The sequence below is a fragment of the Cetorhinus maximus genome, chromosome 9 (assembly GCF_964194155.1).
Source record: "Cetorhinus maximus chromosome 9, sCetMax3.hap1.1, whole genome shotgun sequence".
Lineage (NCBI taxonomy): Eukaryota > Metazoa > Chordata > Chondrichthyes > Lamniformes > Cetorhinidae > Cetorhinus > Cetorhinus maximus.
The window spans coordinates 118,969,192-118,982,790 of NC_135887.1; the positions used below are offsets into that span (position 1 = coordinate 118,969,192).

At 42.2% G+C, this 13,599-nt stretch overlaps 1 protein-coding gene and 1 non-coding gene across 5 annotated transcripts in view; one reads left to right on the plus strand and one right to left on the minus strand.

Annotated features, from left to right (window-relative positions):
- The first annotated feature begins 902 nt into the window (after positions 1 to 902).
- prrg4 (proline rich Gla (G-carboxyglutamic acid) 4 (transmembrane)) overlaps positions 903 to 13,599 on the plus strand; it is a 40,502-nt gene continuing 27,805 nt past the window's right edge. Inside the window, exons 1-4 of one of the 4 annotated variants that reach the window (XM_078549449.1) lie at positions 903 to 1,252; positions 3,691 to 3,818; positions 10,865 to 11,028; positions 11,896 to 11,944. In XM_078549449.1, coding sequence (XP_078405575.1) covers positions 3,704 to 3,818; positions 10,865 to 11,028; positions 11,896 to 11,944 — 328 coding nt within the window. In that variant the 5' untranslated portion in view covers positions 903 to 1,252; positions 3,691 to 3,703. Of the gene's footprint in view, positions 1,253 to 1,376; positions 1,619 to 2,292; positions 2,407 to 3,690; positions 3,819 to 10,864; positions 11,029 to 11,895; positions 11,945 to 13,599 lie in introns of those variants that run through there. The other 3 variants (XM_078549448.1, XM_078549450.1, XM_078549451.1) reach the window with 3 other exon arrangements.
- On the minus strand, positions 4,148 to 4,250 carry LOC144685093 (U6 spliceosomal RNA). Its single transcript, XR_013577615.1, has one exon. It is a non-coding gene; the product is annotated as a U6 spliceosomal RNA (small nuclear RNA).

The following is a 13,599-nucleotide window of genomic DNA, read 5'->3' on the forward strand; positions in this document are numbered from 1 at the left end:
GCATCCCTGGGGCCAGCCCTGGACCACTGACTCCCTTTCTTTCAACAGTTCCACAGGATCTATTATGCTTGCCCATTCTTAAGTCTCTGGAGGGGATTTGAACCCATGATATTCTCACTCAGAGAAGAGAGTTCTACCACAACACTCAGAGTGCAGCTGCAAGTGTATTGTGTGCAGGCAGTTTTAGAATGGAAAATCCTATCCTGAGGACCCCTACAGATATGTTAGAACAATGAATTCAAAGAAGGAGCACAGATAGATCTAACTTTATTTGTTTCAAGGCTGAGAAGTTGTTACTCTAGTCTTTCCTCATAACTTAGACCTCCAACACTGGTATTGCTATTTTAGTACAATGTCCAGAAATGTAAATGGGACCCCAAAGTCTGTTAACAAAGAACATTTTTTTTAAACATTCCCATATCTTATGTCAAAGGCCTTACTTGTCAATCTTTCTCAAATAATTCTCATCCAAGATTAAGGAACACAAGGGAACTCACATTTAATTCACTCGTACTCCCTGCAGCCTCCATTCAACAACAACTTGCACTTACTTATATAGCACCTTTGCCAAAAATGGGCACAGATTTGGGAGGCAAAGCACACGTTTCAGAACCTTGGAGAAGAAAGAGGCAGGTTGAAGTTGGGGCAGTAATTTGCAGGGACAGAGGGGTCGAGGATGGATTTTAAGGGGGAGGGTGATGAGAGCAGTTTTGAATTTGGAGTAATTCGCCCCTCGCTCCCAACAGTTATATCTTTCCCGCACTATAAACGCTGACACTGACAAGACATTTGCTTCTCTCCAGAAGCGTTCCTTAGTGACTTATGAAGCCCCCACTCCCTGCACATGCGCGGTGGGAAGGTAGTGCCGGCCGTTACATTGTATCCGAACAAGAAGAAACCAATTGCCGCTCGATACACTGTATCCGAAAATGAAGCAATTGAAACAAAGGGAGGCGAGGGGACGGAGCGCGTGACCCTGAGCAGCAGCGCACTCTTGCTACGCGCCCGCTTACTGGTCAGCAGCTGAAGTGCTGCGTCCGAAGCCTCCCTGCCCCCGCCCTTTTCGCTCTGTGCCAGCGTTTGCATCGCGCTAATTTTCAAGGCTGTGCGAGACTTTGTTCCGTCTCCTAAATCAAACCGGAGTCGCCCAGCTGCAAAAACAGGGACAACACTCTAATTAACCAGTTGCTGTCAGCACTCGAGCGCAACCTTTCCTTCCGTCTCCCCCTCACTCTGGGGGTTAATTGATCGGGTGAGTGTGGAGATTTACACCGGTGGGAGGAGCGGTACCCACCAGGATGGGAATGGGAACGTGTGTGTCGCATTTACTAACTCCTCATTCAAGGGAACAAAGAGTAGGGGAAATTCAGGAAGCGTCTAACCTGCCCTTCGGCCCATCTTTTTAAAAACATTACGACTGGTTTATTTTATGTCCAGACGGTGCAAATAAAATCAGTGGTGTTTCCTTGGACGAGGTGCCCCTTCACCTCAGCCACGTAATGTAGCGGCAATGGCGTACATCTAAGCTGTAATTTGACTGGTTTCCTTAACAACAAATTTAGATGAAAGTGAAAGGTGGTATTTTTATAAAGTGCTGAGAGCCTAAGTGAGGTACAAGGTAGGAATTATTTAGCAAAAGTCTGGATGGGAATGTGGAAATGCATTTGCAGTTCAGAACTTAAAATCCATATAAAGTGATTTCGGTTGCACTTGAATGCTAAGGCCCGAAGTGACGTCCAAGTAAAGTGGAGTGAGATTTTGCTCCTATGGGGAGTCACAAATCTGCTTGCTCCGCTATCAAGTCAGATTCAGACTCCGGGTTCAGACTATATTTGCACCTGCAACTACAGTATTCACACAAGTGAACCTCTTCACACAGTTGTGAGCGCTTATTGCATTCCTAAGAATAGCTCTGCTTCTTTATGATCCTAATCCACGACATTATCGCCAGAGGTTTTTCCTGGAGATTCTCTTTTTAATGCTACATGAAGTGGCAACAGGTACCTTCTCATCTCTCTCTACCCGCCCCCCCCCCCCCCCCCCATCTCCCGATCCCCCTACCCAAACCATTGTGATCCAACCTGAAAATAATGTGGTCTCTTCTTACCTGCATGTGTAACACTTTCTCTGAAGGTCATGGCATGGTAAAGTTAAAGAAAAATGCAATTAAGTACTTTTTGAAATGTAGCCATTGTAATGATGTAGAAAAACTCAGCACCCATTTAGCACACAGTAAGCTCCCATAAACAGCAATTAAATAAATGTCCAAGACATTTGTTTTTAGGTGCTGTTTTAGGGATAAATGTTGGCCAGGCCACCCTTGTGCATGATTATACTATTGAGTTCAGTAGTTAACATCTGGATATGTTGAAGTAGTGGAACTGCAAGAGAGTTGCAACAACGAGAGTAAATAGCTCAAAATAGATAATAAATTGGTATTGTCTCCAGAACAGTGCAACCACTGTATCAGGGAGCTTTTAAAGTCTGTGTCAGGAGCAGCTTTTTATAAAAGCTCTGCTGTGAGCTAGCGTAGTTGGGTATCCCTGCACAACGTCCAGTTACTTTATTACAAGATTTTACATTCTTTCACTGTTTAAAAACTACAAATGGGTTTAAAAAAACTTTGATTTTGTATAAGGGAATTGGAAATACACTTGAAAAGGGGAAAATGTATTGCTATGCAGAGAGCAGAGGAGTGGAATTAAGTGGAAGACTCTGTCAAAGAGTTGACACAAGCATGATGGACTGAATCTAGCTATGAGATTCTACGATATAATGCTTTTAATTTACTAAAATGTCCCATGGAATTGTTGCTGGGCAGCAGGGAGATGTCAGATGGCACATTCAATTGTGTATGTCTTGAACTTTTGAAGGTGAGGGGGTTGGCGAGATGGAAGGTTGTAGGGGGTACGTTCCGGATAGATTTTATACATTGGTAAGCAAGTTGTGATGAATATTTGAAATGCCTGGCAAGCGCACACTCCATATCTTGTCACAGAAGGATTTTAAAATAATTTGAACTCTTAAAATTTAACGTAAGCTTTCCATTAAAAAAATCTATACATATTTCTAGTTCTGCTTCCTAATATTTTATTAAAATTGGCAAAATATTTTATCAGAATTTTTTTCTACTCCATACACCAATACGTCCATTACTATGTGTTATTGTTTAATTGGTGAGTTCCCATGACATTACTTACAGTCAATCTGTATCTGAACTCCATTTATCTGCCTTAGCTCAAAATTCCTTGCTACCTTCATCTACAAAAAAAACTATCAATCTCAGTCTTGAAAGTATCAATTAATCTAGCTTTCAGTGCCCCTTGGGGGAGTGAATACCAGATTTTCACTGGGTATGCATGTATGCACGCCTGATTTCACTCCTAAGTGGGCTAGCACTAGTTATTTTAAGATTAAGCTGTCTCATTCATGATTTCCCTCTATCATTCATGTTTCTCTGTATCTACATTATCAAATCCTTTTAACCGTGATCAGAATCTAATTGAATGGTGGAATAGGCTCAAAGGGGCTGAATGGCCTACTCTTGGTCCTGTGGAGTTTTTTTTTTGTTTTTATCTGGCTAGTATTATCCTGAGAACAAGGGGAAGTGACATTGGAATGTGGCTATGGAAATGTGTTTATTTAAAATTGTCAATCAGGTTTTGGTGTTAACACAGTTCCTTCTGTTAGCAGAAGTACAGTCATGTTCCATCTACTCGTGCTCATCACTCAGCTGCCTGTTCTTACTGTTGGACTATCACGGTGTGCTGACATATCAGAAGCACAAACTAGTCCTACTCCAAAACCACAAAGAAAAGGTAATTTTTTTATTACTAATATGATTGTAATAACTATTCTCCCCTTCCAGCACCATAGTTCAACTGATGTAGACTCTTGGCCAGTGTAAAACACCTATAATCTATCTATGACTCTGCTTCTATTTATTTATTCTTTCATGGGATGTAGGTGTTGCTGGGAAGAGTAGCATTTGCTGCCCATCCCTAATTGCCCCTTGAACTGAGTGGCTTGCTAGGTCCATTTCGGAGGGCAGTTAAGAGTCAACCACATTGCTGTGAGTCTGAAGTCACATGTAGGCCAGACCAGGTAAGGATGGCAGATTGACAGGATGGCAAGATATTTTTTTTTTTTTAATATGGAACGCTTCACGAATTTGCGTGTCATCCTTGCACAGGGGCCATGCTAATCTTCTCTGTATCATTCCAATTTTAGTATGTGCTGCCGAAGCGAGCACTATGGCAGGATATATTTTTTTTTGTCTCACATTCCATTTATTGAGATTAGATTCAGATTACAGTAGTTTCCATTTTACTTCAGTGCTCCAGGCTCATGACTTGGTCTGTAAATATCAAGCCTGAACCAGTGGCTTTAGAATCAGGCCTTCATTAATACATTGCAAGCCAGTTACCCACATGAACCTCAGTGAGAAAAGGGTAGGTGGCAGGCAGCAAATTTCTGAGGGTAGGGTTCTAGGGCCTGGTGGTGAGGCGGAGGGAGGTGGGTCAGATGACGATGAAGAGGCACTGGCACATGATTGGGTAGTACGTTAATCAATTAGTGCCAGCTTCAGTTGCTGCTCTGAAATGGAGCTGTTCTTATCCGAAGACATGGTCAATTTCAGCAGTAACACATTGTCGTTGCTGCAACTCAGTACGGTGACACTAGGAGAAAAATGGAAATGAACAGTTTGTCTCTTATGTCCCTGCATTCCCCCAACCCTTCAAAAACATCCCAACTGTGGATTCAAGGCCTCAAGATCCAGAGACCCGGATCTGATGAAAGGTTATGACCTGAAACGTTAACTCAGTTTCTCTCTCCACAGATGCTGCCAGACCTGCTGAGTATTTCCAGTATTTTCTGTGTTTATTCAGCCTCACAGGATATTCTGATTACTGAAGCCGAGTCTCATCTTTGCACGACTGTTTTTGACATTTTCAGTTGCTAATGGTTTAATTCTCTGCATTTCTCAGAGGCTTGATCTTTCTGGCGGCTTCAAGGACAGAGCTGATATCAACGGCATCACCAAACTTGGTGAACCAGATAGGTCCTTACGACAATCAGTGCTAGTTTCATGGTCATAATTACTGAGACTAGCTTATAGCTGAACTTAAATTCCACCAGCTGTCATGGTGAAATTTGAACCGTGTCCCCAGAGGATTAGCCTGGGCCTCTGGATTACTGATCCGGTGATATTAACACTATGCTAGCATCTCCCCTGATGCTGGATTTAATTGGTGTATTTCCAGGACATCGCCCTGCATTTAAACTCCATTTACCTGTGCTGGCTCCACTGATTACCGTTTCAGCTGTGGTTCAGTTGGTAACACTCTCGCCTCTGAGTCAGAAGTTTGTATGTTCAAATCCCACTCCATGACTTCAGCACAAAGATCAAGGCTGACACTCCCGTGAAGTAGTCAAGCAGAGCTGTTCTGCTGGAGGTGCCCTCTTTTGAATTAAATGTTAAATGGAAGCTCTGACTTACCCCTCCAAGTGAACATAAAAGGTCCTGTGGTACTATTTCGAAGAAGAGCAGGGAAGTTACTCCTGGTATCCTGGACAATATTTATCCCTCAACATCACAGTAAATAGATTATCTGGTCATTGTCATGTTGTTGTGGGGCCTTGCTGTGTGCTGCATTAGAACAGAGACTGCACTTCAGAAGTATGCCATTGGCTGTAAAGTGCTTTGAGATGTCCTGAGGTCATAAAAAGTGCTATATAAATGCAAGTTCTTTACTCCCTTTTCTTTCCTCTTTCTTTCTTTCTTCAGTCAGTCATGAAACAATTATCAAAATTAACTTCATGTTCTTGCCCTGGTATTGAAATAAATTTTGACAAAGCATGAAAGGTTAACTCACCATTTTACATCCTTGTGGACCTGCTGTGTATTCTGACATTTTCAAATTTTAAGTCCCATGCCAGGGACTTGAATACAAAAATGAACCATGCTGGAAATGCTCAGCAGTCCAGGCAGTGTCTTTGGAGAGAGACACAGAGTAAACTTTACAGGTTAATAACCTTTTGTTTAAAATTGAAAAAATTAGGAATACAACAGATTTTAAGAAGATTCAGAGGCAGGGAAAGAGGAGGGTTGGGTAGTTGGTGCGAGAACAAACAGGAAGGTCTGTGAAAGGGTGGCAGGAGAAGAGATTAATTGACAAAAGGGATGATGGTGCAAGGCAAAAGGCACCACATTCTGGAAGTTATCATTGACCAGAAACTGAACTGGACTAGCCATATAAATAATGTGGCTGCAAGACCAGGTCAGAGGCTAGGAATTCTGTGGCAAGTAACTCTCCTAACTCCCCAAAGCCTGTCTACAGTCTACAGGGCAAAAGTCAGGAGTATGATGGAATAATCCCCACTTGCCTGGATAAATGCAGCTTCACCAACCAACATTCAAAAAGGTTGACACAATCCAGGACAAAGCTGCTCACTTGATTGGCACCCCATCCACCATCTTATGCATTCACTTCCTTCACAGTGGCTTCAGTGTGTACCATCTGCAAGATGCACTGCAGTAACTCACCAAGGCTCCTTTGACAGCACCTTCAAAACCCTGGACCTCTACCACCTAGAAGAACAAGAACACCAGATGCATGTGAACACCACCACCTCCAAATTTTCCTCCAAGTCATACACCATACTGCCTTGGAATATAATGCTGTTACTTCTCTGTGGCTGGGTGAAAATCCTTCGTACCAGCACTGTGGACTGCAGCGTTCAAGAAGGCAGCTCACCAACATCTGCAGAAGGGCAATTAGGGATGGACAATAAATGCTGGCCTTTCAGTGACGCTTAATCCCAAGAATTTACAAAAAAAAGATGGGTCTGTAGGCATTGAAAATGGGGGAAAAAGCAGAACCACCAACCACTGCCATCTGGAAAAAATAGAGGCAGTGGTTATGATCTGAAATGGTTGATCAGAATGTAGAGTCTGAAAAGCTGTAAAGTGCCTAATCAAAAAATAAGGTGCTGTTCTTTGATCTTAGGTTGAGCTTCATTGGAATACTGTAATAGGCTGAGGTCAGCATGAGATTGGGCCAGAGGATTAAAATGACAGGTGACTGGAAGCTTAGGGTTGCGCTTGTGGACTGAATGGAGGTGTCCCGCAAAGTGGTCGTTCAATTTGTGTTTGGCCTTCCCAATGTAGAGGAGACCATGTCGTGAGGTGTGAGTACAGTATACTAAATGGAAATAAGTTACAAGTAAATCACTGTTTCTCTTGGAAGGAGTGTTTGGGGCCCTGGATGGTGGGAAAGGAGGAGATAAAAGGGCAGGTTTTGCATCTCCTGTGCTTGTGTGGGAAGGGAAGGGTGTGTTGTGAGTAACTGAGGAATGGAAAAGGGTGTTGTTGTACGAACAGTCCTTTGGAATGCTGAAAGCGAAAGGAGATTTGAGATCATTAACTCTGGCTGCCAATTGAAAAATTGGAGACAATGGTAATGATTCTGCTGTTCTTTTATTTCACTTCCTCTGGATCCATCTGCTGTGCAGAAATTTCTGCACTGGTTCCCATGTTACAGTGGTAACTATATTTCATTGGCTGTAAAATGCTTCCAGGCATCCAGAGATTGTGAAAGGCAGTGTATAAATGCAAGTTCTTTAAAGAAGCTTTGTGGTTTTTATTTCAATCTATATGGCTGCTCATGGGCTCAATGCAATTCTCTACCCAAGGCAGAGCTTTTTGCCCCAAGTCAGCATTGACTCTTTCAGGCGATGTAGTGTTGTTCTGTAGAATGGCAAATAAACACTAATCAGTGGATCATCCACATGGCACTTCTGGCTGAAGAATGTTGCAAAAGATAAGGCTGAAACATTTGTAACAATCTTCAGCCAGATGTATTGAGTGGATGATCCATCTCGGCCTCCTATGGGGGTCCCCAGAATCACAGATACCGTCTTCAGCCAATTCAGTTCACTCCATGTGATCTCAAGAAATGGCTGAAGGGACTGGATACTGCAAAGTCTATGGACCCTGACAATATTCTGGCAATAGTACTGAAGACATGTGCTCCAGTACTTGCCATGATCCTAGCCAAGCTGTTCCAGTACAGCTACAACACTGGCATCTACCTGGCAATGTGGAAAATTGCCCAGGCATGTCCTGTACACAAAAAGCAGGACAAATCCAACATGGCCAATTACCATCCCATCAGTTTACTCTCAGTCATCAGTAAAGTGATGGAAGGGGTCATTAACAGTGCTATCAAGCGGCACTTGCTTAGCAATAACCTGCTCGCTGACGCTCAGTTTGGGTTCCGCCAGGGGCACTCAGCTCCTGACCGGAGCCTTGGTTCAAATGTGGAAAAAAAGAGCTGAACTCCTGAGGTGAGGTGAGAGTGGCTGTCCTTGACATCAAGGACATTTTACCGAGTGTGGAATCAAGGAGTCCTCACCAAACTGGAGTCATGGGAATTGGAAGAAAACTCTCTGCTGGTTGGAGTCACAGCACAAAGGAAGATGGTTGTGGTTGCTGGAGGTCAGTCACCTCAGCCCCAGGACATCACTGCAGGAGTTCCTCAGGGTAGTGTCCTTGGTCCAACCATCTTCAGCTGCTTCATCAATGACCATCCTTCCATCATAAGGTCAGAAGTGGGGATTTTCGCTGATGATTGCACAATGTTCAGCACCATTCATGACTCTTGAGATACTGAAGCAGTCCATGTCCAAATGCAGCAAGACCTGGAAAATATCCAGTTTTGAGCTGACAAGTGACAAGTAACATTTGCACCACAGATGTGCCAGGCAATGACCATCTCCAACAAGAGATAATCTGATCATCGCCTCTTGACATTCAATGGCCTTACTATTGCTGAATCCTGCACTGTCAACATTCTGGGGATTACCATTGACCAGAAACTGAACTGGACTACCATATAAATGTTGTGGCTACAAGAGCAGGAATCCTGAGGTGAGTAACTCAGGCCCTGATTCCCTAAAACTTATCCACCATCTACAAGGCACAAGTCAGGAGTGTGATGGAATACTATCCACTTGCCTGGATGAGTGCAGCTCCAATAACATTCAAGAAGCTTGACACCATCCAGGACCGCTTGATTGGCACCACATCCACAAACACTCACTCCCTCCGCCACCAATGCACAGTGGCAGCAGTGTGTACCATCTACAAGATGAACTGCAGGAACTCACCAAGTCTCCTTCGACAGCATCTTCCAAACCCACGACCATTAGCATCTAGAAGGACAAAGGCGGCAGACACATGGGAACACCACGACCCGCAAGCTCCCCTCCAAGCCACATAGCATCCTCATTTGGAAATATATTGCCGTCCTTCACTGTTGTTGGGTCAAAGTCCTGGAACTCCCTCCCTAACAGCATTGTGGGTGTACCTATACTACATGGTCTGCAGCGGTTCAAAAAAGCAGCTCAGCACCACCTTCTCAAGGGCAAGTAGGGAGGGGCAAAAAATGCTGGCCTAGGCAGTGACGCCCTCATCCCATGAATAAATAAAAGAAAGTGGTGTCTGGCTTTGATATATTTGCAACAGTACACCAGAATTCCATGGAGACCAGTGGGAGGAAGTGGCTTTGCAAAGCACAACAAACAATTGATGTTTCCTTCCAAAAGTTAAGGCATCTGGGTTTAAGCACAAAATATGACTGCTTTTTAGGCCCTATTTGGATCTCTATTTCATTTTCTTTTTATATATGTGTAAATGTGTGTGTATGTGTATATTTTCATTTAAAATAAGATGTATGGAGTACCTTTCTAGGTTATGTGAGCAGCTTTTGTGTGGAATATTGATGGAGCTACAGGCAGGAAGCCAGTACAAAAGGAGCCAAATTCCATTGATAGTGTGTAGGCACTGCTTTACTGTGAACTCTGCTGCATCCTCTTATTAAAAGGCCATCCTGCCAGGCTCTTGGAGCCCCACTGTATCGTCCGTCCATGTGGGCGGGAAAGCACGCGATGTGTTTCACAACAGCATGCAGGCGACGTGCACTTGGCGACCTTCACTTTGGAGGAACTGAGGAGAGTGAGCAGCAGCGTTCTCCACAGCTCGCCTGTTGTTTACAGGCCTCATCCAGCGCACAGGCAATTGAGGTGGGAGGCAGAGTAAGCGAGGGGAGTGGCCACACATTAGGGACACCTGTATAAACTGACCATGCCTCTGTATTGTTAAGACATGTATTTTTAGGATTAGAAATAAGCCATTTGTACATTATCCCACCTACCTGGCTATCCCTATATGTTCCAGTTCCTCTTTTTAGAATTGCCTCTTTAATGCTTCAGTAGCCTATTATCTTTTTGGGTGAATAAGTTTTTTGTGCACCCTCTCTTTTGACTCCTAACTTCCTAATTTAAAATGTGCTGTCTGCTATTTGAGCTCCTAACCAGAGTGAAAAGTTTGCTTGGATTGACTTTCTCAGTTTCTCTCCATAATCTTAAATTTTATTTGGGTCATTTCAACGTCCCTTCCCCAGAAAAATAAGTACAATAATGTTGGGATGAACAGAGAAAGGAGGAAATAATCTGTTTGGGAAGTTAGGAATGAGAAGTCATCCATTTAAGCCCATGACTGAGAGGGCAGGAGAAATTGAGGGTTATTGGAACATGGAATGCTTTCAGGCAGGGGCTGGTTGAGGAAAAGACCATTGTGTTTTTTTAAGGGAAAATTAGATAGTTAAGCAGAGGAAGATGCGGTGCTATCAGGGAGAGGACATGGCATTAGGATTTGTTTTGGATTAGTCTCTAACATAGAGCTGGTACAGATATGATGGGCCAGATGACTTCCTTCTGTGCTGTAAAATGTCTATAGCTGCTGTGTTTGTACTAATTTGTGTCTCTTCATGCTGATAGTTTTACTTTATGATTTTGGTAGCATTTATTTGGGGAAATGAAGCTCGAAGTTTCCTGGGACGACGTCTCCTGTACAATCGATGGGATTTTGAAATATTTACTCAAGGAAATCTCGAACGAGAGTGTTTTGAAGAAATATGTAGCTTTGAAGAGGCACGAGAAGTTTTTGAAGATGATAGGAAGACAGTTGAGTATTTCACCCTTGTACATGCATCAGAGCGGTATAAATTATTTACCATCATACAAGAGGAATAGTATTTAATTGATGTTCTTTTCAAAACTTGGTTAAAGAATGATTAATTTAATACAATTCATTTTATTTTAAAAAAAATTATCTCCCACCACCTGAAGGGAATTTGTGATAAGCTGTTCGCCAATACTCTGCCTAAATGTTAATAAGAATAGCGGCATCAACAGACCATTTAACCATGTGAATAACAATCCACATCCAATCAAGCCCTCTTTCATTAATCAGATTTTGTAATTCCTATCAAAGGGTAAAAGAAATCATTTGGAAACTCCAGCATTGATTTTTTTTATTGGATGTGGGTGTCGCTGGCTAGGCCAGCATTTATTGTCCATCCCTAATTGTCCTTGTTCAGAGGGCATTTTAGGAGTCAACCACATTGCTGTGGGTCAGGAGTCACATGTAGGACAGCAGATTTCCTTCCCTAAAAGACATTAGTGAACGAGATGGGTTTTTACAACAATCAACAGTGGTTTCATGGTCATCATCAGACTTTTAATTCCAGATATTTATTGAATTCAAATTTCGCCATCTGCCATGGTGGGATTCGAACCCAGGTCCTTGGAGCATTACCCTGGTCTCTGGAATATTAGTCAGTGACTATGCCACCACCTCACCTGCTGAAGTCATCCTAACTCAACACAAAACAGGGTTCATACTTGGACCGTTCTTGGCCTATAGAGTTGAGTAAGATGATACATTTTACTGAGCCAGATACAAAGTTGTTAATTGTAATTATAATTGCATCTCCTGTTACAAAGAGAAAACTAGCACTTTACTTTCTAAAATATATATTTTTCTTTCAGAATATCTTTTGGAAAGGTTACACAACAAAGGGTCCTTATGCCAAGCCAGGTAAGACTTAACATTTTTTATTACAAATGTGATTTGTTACAGTATGGTGTTACAAGTAATTGTTAAAAATGAGCTATACAGTTTCTCACAGTAAAGCGAGAAGTGTGAAGTCCCAAGTTTGTCACTATAATAAACGTCATTTTGATGAGCTGATATGAAGCTATTTTGGCATTGAAATTAAAATCCTTGCCTAATTGGATCATGGTGAAGTACCCTAAATCTGTTCTGTTTCAATTTAACCACAGGATTACATAATTTTGTTTCTCTTCTCCCCTATGTATGTATTTAGTTTCTTTTTAAATGCATCTATGCTATTTGCCTCAACTGTGGTCATGCGTTCTAATTTTTAAGCATTCGCTGGGTAAAGAAGTTTCTCCTGAATTCCCTATTAGGTTTATTAGTGACCACCTTATACTGATGGTCCCTAGTTTTAGTGCATTGACACTACGACATTTAGATGAAAATTTGAAGCATTGTTTGAGGGTTGCTTGCATGCAAAACAGGAGTGCTGGAAAAGGTGCTTACCACGTGAATTTCGAACACTTAAGTTTATTGACAAAGAATCAAAGTTTTTCTATTCATGCATAGAAGTTATGATTCTACTTTTCTATATAGAGCAGGGATATAAGGAACTGCTGGATTTCTACTGTGTTATCGTTTCAGTGAATTCCAAAATATTTTAACTTTGAAGCACTTTTTCAACATCTTTCCTTTTTCAGTTCACTGATTGTGAGGTCTTATATCTCATTTTCCCAACTGCTGGGGTGTCACTCAGTCCTCCTTGTCCTCCTAAGTTTGCACTTTACTTTGCATCTGAAATACCCTTAGGTTGTTTGCTTTTCCACTGGAGCTTTAAATTAAGATATACGTTGCAATTTGAAATGTGGTCATTTGCTGTAATTTAGGAAACACAGAAACCCATTTGCACACAACAAGCTCCCAAAAACAGCAATGAGATAAGGACTAGATAATCTGTTTTAACAATACTGATCGAGAGAAAAATGTTGGCCCGGATATTGGGGGAATTTCTCTGCTGTTTTTCGAATAGTGCCATAGGATCGTTTACATCCATCCCAGGAGAGTGCACGTGGCCTCGGTTTAATGTCATATCCGAAAATTGACACCTCTGACACGTACTGAGAAATTGCAGCAACATTTGATGGCTGTGAGAGTCCTGTGAGCTTTATAGCTAGAAATGGATGACTCCTTTAACTGTTGACCGTATAACAAGGATTGAAAGTCGAAATATCTGAGGAAACTATCCCCCCCCACTCCTGCCCCACTATCATTGAGCCCGTGATCAAACAGTTCTACAGCTTGGTCTAGACTTGTGCATGTGTTGGACTATATATTGAGATTGCATAAATAACGTAAGTATTTACAGGATCCGTTGGATAGTCCTTTAATGCTGAATTTCTATAACTACATGAAGGGACTTGTAATGGAATCATACAGCACAAAAGAAGGCCATTTGATCCATTGTGTCACTGTTGGCTCTTTGAAGAGTTAGTCTTGCTCACCTGCTGATGCCCCAAGGGGCTGAAAATTTTTTTTTTCAGATATATCAGTTCCTTTTTAAAAGTCACCATTGCATCTCCATCCATCACTCTTTCATTTAGGACAGGTGTAAGAGTATTAGGCGCCTTAGGCGAACC